Source organism: Phaethon lepturus, unplaced genomic scaffold, assembly GCF_000687285.1.
Source record: "Phaethon lepturus isolate BGI_N335 unplaced genomic scaffold, ASM68728v1 scaffold21126, whole genome shotgun sequence".
NCBI lineage: Eukaryota > Metazoa > Chordata > Aves > Phaethontiformes > Phaethontidae > Phaethon > Phaethon lepturus.
In genome coordinates this window covers 6,995-12,672 of record NW_010544602.1, presented here as the reverse complement: position 1 = coordinate 12,672, position 5,678 = coordinate 6,995, and the positions used below count along the sequence as shown (strand labels likewise).

General features: G+C 55.4%; 1 protein-coding gene across 1 annotated transcript in view; it reads left to right on the top strand.

Annotated features, from left to right (window-relative positions):
• Nucleotides 1–207: 207 nt before the first annotated feature.
• LOC104622076 (non-lysosomal glucosylceramidase-like) overlaps nucleotides 208–5,678 on the top strand; it is a gene marked incomplete at both ends in the record, with an annotated part of 8,808 nt that continues 3,337 nt past the window's right edge. The window contains 7 exon segments of the mRNA XM_010288737.1: nucleotides 208–355; nucleotides 431–522; nucleotides 742–857; nucleotides 971–1,189; nucleotides 2,459–2,698; nucleotides 3,071–3,173; nucleotides 5,417–5,570. Coding sequence (XP_010287039.1) covers nucleotides 208–355; nucleotides 431–522; nucleotides 742–857; nucleotides 971–1,189; nucleotides 2,459–2,698; nucleotides 3,071–3,173; nucleotides 5,417–5,570 — 1,072 coding nt within the window.

The following is a 5,678-nucleotide window of genomic DNA, read 5'->3' as shown; positions in this document are numbered from 1 at the left end:
CACATAGCTTCTCTGGGCTTGTGCCTCTACTCCCAGACTTTCCTTAGCAGGACATGCCCTACCAGGAACAGAGGTGGTGGTGGTGGTAGTCCTTGTGTGTGTTCCCACTTGTCCATGTGCATCTGGGAAAGCATCCTGCCCCTGCACGAGCTGGGAGCTCTGCTTTCTGGTATCTGCACGCTCCGTTTTCGCGCCGTGCCCTTGCAGGCAGCCCTGAAGTGCCTGAGCTCTGCCTGCTCGTGTCTGCTGACCGATACATGCTGCAGACGGACGGCAGGCGCTGCCACCCCATACACCCTGGGACACTGGTTCCCGTTGTACATCGCTACAAGAGGGGCAGCTGCAATGTGCACTGGTACATCCTGCCCAGCGCCACTGAAGGGACAGTGACGCCTGCTCCTGACTCCTTTCATACCTCTTTCCTCTGCAGGTACTTCAGGTGGTGGTACAAGAAGACCCGCATAGAGAAGAAATCTGCCTTCATTGACCTCTTGTGTGCTGTTCCTCTGCAGCAGATCTACGGTCAGCCTCCAGTTTGGGCACTGGGGTGGTGCAATACCTTGTGTGCTGGCTGGGCAGGGATTCACGTGGGGCTCTCAAGGTGCTAGAGTGCAGGAGTGGGTCAAGGAGCTTCTGGGGTGCGGGCAGTGCTGTGGGGCCCTGGAGCTGCATGGTGGGGTCCTTGAGCTGGATCCTACTACGGGGAGGAATGGGGGTGCTAATTTCTGGTATCTTTGCCAGGGTGCCCGCTGGGCGGGATCGGGGGAGGCACCATCACCCGTGGCTGGCGGGGTGAGTTCTGCCGCTGGCAGCTGAACCCTGGCATTTATCACTACGAAACAGTCATCGCCAACCAGGTAGGTGCAGCAGGGCCTGCGAGGGGTACGAGCAGCACTGCAGCAGCCTGAGTGGTTGCAGTATCTGCTCTTGGGCTCATCTTGTGTCCTCTATGTGCTTCTCTTCTCCCCAGTTCACGGTGTGCCTGCGTTGCAAAGGGCAGACAGTTTACCAGCAGGTCTTGTCTGTGGAGACACCCAGCACGCTGCAAGGCTGGAACTGGGGCTACTGTGGCCACTACGCCTTCTACCATGCCCTGTACCCCCGTGCCTGGATGGTCTACGAGCTCCCGGGGCAAAACGTGGTGCTCACCTGCCGCCAGGTCTCTCCCGTCATCCCCCATGACTATAAGGTAAGGAGGTGATGGCTCCATGCTGGTGGCAGCCTGTCCTGTGGGAGCACTGGGCCACGCCGCGCTGCAGCAGCACGGCTCGTACGGAGCAGGTTGGCAGGGATGTGGCAGAGCTGCCTGCGTGGGAGGGGGAAAGGGTTGGCACAGCAAAGACAGGGCTGTACTGTGTGATGCTCAGTCTGTCCTGTTTTGCTAGGAGAGGCTTGGAGCTGGTGAGTTTTTGACCTCTAAGCATTGCCTGTGTGTCCAGCGATGCTGCAGTAGAGGAGTTCCTTGTCCCTCCTGCCCAGCTCGGCACTGCCTGAAGACAACCAGGCTTGTCGCCTTCTTAATGTTCTTTCCCAGCCTGGCCTGGTCTCTTCTGTCCTAAGACCCCAGTGCCAGCTGCCAGGTGTGTAGCAGCAGGACCCTGGAAGGCTTTGCCCCTCCTGGGGGCTGGAAGGTTCATCCTTTTTTTCCCCCCTGTACTTAGCTCTGGTAGCTGCTCCTCTCTCCTCTGACCTGTGCTTTGGCTCTTTGTACTGCTTGTTCCCTGCCTTTGGTTTTGTCCTGTGACCATCCCAGCTCCCGTCCACCCGGAATGGCAGGTCCAGAGCTGTGGCCTTACAGCCTGGAGGATCTGGTGGTAGCATTTTTGGGAAACTCTCAGCCTGTACTCATGGGTTGGTTTGTGAGCTGGGTGTTTTCTGAGAGTGTTTTAGCTGTCCATCCCCAGGGGAAGAGCTGCTTATTAGCTGGGCTTTCCCAGCCGGGCTTTCCCAACATTTCCCTGTGTCTCTGCTCAGCAATGCTCCCAGGCAGGAGGAACCCCCACAGCGATGCGGAAGCTCGGGATGGCAGCAAGGGATGCCTCGCCGCTCCGTTGCTCCTGCTCGCTCCCAGCCGCAGGCGAGGGCGGCAGGCTGTGCTGCCGACACACCTGACCTTCCTCTTACCCCAGCGAAGCACGTGAGCCTGTGTCAACTTGTTGAGCGTAGGGGTGGTGAGACACCTATCTGAGCCTTAATCGTTGCTTTCCATCTGTGTATTGCCCTGTGTGGGGTTTCCTAGCCCAGAGCTTGTGATCTGAGTTTTGTATTGCACACTTCCCAAATTCCTCTGCTCTCTCTGCTGCTCCCCAGCTTGGCAACGGACTCCGAGACTGAGTTGTTCCTGGTGCTTTTGTTCCCACTGCATCCCACATGTTCTCTCCAGCAGCAGAAGCAGCGGTACTCCGACAGCTTACCGTGGAGCACCAGCCCTATATGCAGTGTTGTCTGTCTCTGCCAGGACTCCAGCCTGCCGGTGGGAGTGTTCATCTGGGAGGTGGAGAATGGGAGGGATGAGGATGTGGACATCTCCATCATGTTCAGCCTGCAGAATGGCACGGGAACTAAGGAGGACAGGAGCGGAGGACACTGGAACGAGCCCTTTGCCTTTGAGAAGGAGGGAGAGAGGGTTGCTGGAGTCCTGCTGCACCACTGCACACGCGTGAACCCTTTCACCCTCGCCATCTCTGCCCGGGAGAAGGTAAAGGGTGTGGTGGTGTGGCCCCTCCTGGGGGGCTTGTAGAGTCCTCCTGAATGTGCTGGGGCTGCTTGCAGGCAGCTGGTAAAGGGTGGGTGTATGATGGATTGTGGTTGGCACTGGTCCTCAGTGCTTGCCTGACTGCTGGAGCAAGAGTGGGCACTTCCCCAAGGGCACCCTCTTTGGGGGTGGGTGCCAGGAGAGACACTATGGGTGAAGCTTGCAGGACGGCAGGTGAGTAGGTTTGGAGTTAACACTGCTGGGCAGCATGTGGGGAGTGAGTGTGGGGTCCCAGAGTTCTTGTTGGGGGCAGGGGAGAAGCTGCATCTGCCCCTGAAAAGTACCAGCCCCTGATGATACTCTTCCCTTCCCCAGGCTGGCACGGGAGTCACCCACCTCATGGCATTCAATCCCGCAGGATCAGGTAGAGAGGTGTGGCAGGATCTCCTGCAGGACGGCAGGCTGGATTCCCCCTCTGGTGAGTCCCTTGGTCCTCTGTGGGACAGGCAGAGGGGGAGCAGGGGTAGCGGGTGGCCATGCTGGTTGCAGGGCACCATCCAAGCAAGGGTGGATTTCCCTTCCTCCAGCTGCCTTGTTGCCATCACAAAAAGCTCTCAGTGATGCTGTGACTGGTTCCCAGCTTTACAGAATCACAGTATCATTAGGGTTGGAAAAGACATTTAAGATTGCCAAGTCCAACCATCAACCCAACACCACCATGCCCACTAAGCCATGTCCTGAAGTGCCACAACTACCCATTTTTGGAACACTTCTGGTGATGATGACTTCACCACCTCCCTGGGCAGCAGACACTTCTGGTGATGATGACTTCGCCCCCTCCCTGGGCAGCCTGTTCCAGTGCTTGACCACTCCCTCAGTAAAAATTTTTTTCCTAATATCTGGACTAAACCTCCCTTGGCTCACCTTGAGGCCATTTCCTGTCGTTCTATCGCTACTTACTTGGAAGAAGAGACCAACACCCACCTCACTGCAGCTCCTTTTTGGTAGTTGTAGAGAGTGATAAGGTCTCCCCTCAGCCTCTCCTTCTCCAGACTGAACAACCCCAGTTCCCTCAGCTGCTCCTCATAAGACTTGTGCTCCAGACCCCTCACCAGCTTCGTTGCCCTTCTCTGGACACACTCCAGCACCTCAATGTCCTTCTTGTAGTGAGGGGCCCAAAACTGAACACAGGATTCAAGGTGCAGCCTCACCAGTGCCGAGTACAGGGGCACAATCACTTCCCTACTCCTGCTGGCCACACTTGCTGATACAGGCCAGGATGCTGTTGGCCTTCTTGGCCACCTGGGCACACTGCCAGCTCATGTTCAGCTGGCTGTCAACCAGCACCTCCAGGTCCTTTTCCCCCAGGCAGCTCTCCAGCCACTCCTCCCCAAGCCTGTAGCGTTGCATGGGGTTGTTGTGACCCAAGTGCAGGACCTGGCACTTGGTCTTATTGAACCTCATACAGTTGACCTCTGCCCATCGATCCAGCCTGTCCAGATCCCTCTGCAGAGCCCTCCTACCCTCCAGCAGATCAACACTCCCACCCAACTTGGTGTTGTCTGTATCTTTAGGCTGCATCCAAATTTCCCATTGCTTGTCACACTGTCCTTGTGGTTCTCCAAAAGCTGTTAGCACCACTTTGGGGCTGTTCTCAATTAATTGCACATACCAGTATATTGTTAGTCTGTGTAGGGTTGCACACTGAGTTGAGATTTCTGCTGAATAGCCGAGGTGATGCCCAGCCACCTTCCCCAAGTTCCCATTGCCAGATCTGTGAGCTGATCCACATCAGATTCATTCTGCCAGGTGTTTAGTAGTCCTCAGGGTTTGGTGCTGCCATCACTTGCTGTCCTTTTGTTACTACATTGGTTCCCTGAAGGTCTCTAGTATTCCCATGATACTTCTGCACCATCCTCAGTTATCTGCTTAGTTCCTTAGCAGAAGTCTTGAAGCAGGGTGGTGTCTCCCAGCCCTTGCTGCTAACCTCTTACTGCAGTAAAAGCTGAGCATTTGCCTAATGTCTCTGCCAGCTTTTGAACAAGGATGATGCTGACAAACTAGTGATGCTGGCACTGGGCCTTTGCAAGATTTCTTGAAGCTTAAATTATGTAAATAAAGCATTTACGTAAATATTTCTGGAAAACTAAGTTTCCTGCCTAGATGTGCTCAGAGCTCCCCAGGCTATTGGGATGTGGTTTTCCTTTGTGCATGCCAGGCATTACCATAGTCAAGATCTGTGCTTCTGTTAAAGTTGTTGCTTTAATGAGTTTACCTGGTACACATGTCAGAGCCAGCATATAATTATCCAGCCTCCTCAGGGCTTTTTGTAAATATGGGCAATTCAAGCACCCTGCAAAAAGCTGGAAACAATGACTGTCACTAGAAAGTCACAGTGCCTTTGAGTGCAGCGCAGTTACGAAGTCATGGGGTGCTCTGTCCTTTCCACTCGTACCTGGTGGCTTTTCCTGCCTCTGCTTTGATGACTTACTCTTTTTAACCCCTCCACCCATGGCAGGTATTTTTTTCCTGCTTGCAAAAAGCAGTTACTCACGTGCGGTAATGTCATCCCTTAAAACCCTGAGGATGTACCCTCCAGCTTGCAAGGGGGCTGTGGCATGCCCAAATAGTCTCATTCCCTTTGGGGTGCATGGGAGTATCAGTCACCCCTCCACAGGGCTTCCTTGGTCACTTGGGAATACTTTTTTTCTGTCCCGGCAGGTAAAAGCATCCCGACGGAGAAGGGGGAGGTGACAGCAGCAGCGGTGTGTGCCAGCTGCAGGGTGCCTGCCCGGGGTCACAGGACGCTGGAGCTGGCACTGGCTTGGGACATGCCTCGTGTTCACTTTGGCTCCAAGGAGAAGCTGCACCTCAGGTGCGTGGGTTGTCTCCAGTGGCGCTTGGCTCACATCCCCGAAGTCCCCTTCTCCCTGCCTCCAGGCTTGAGTGTCGCCTGGGGGGGCTTGTACCACCTGCCACCAGC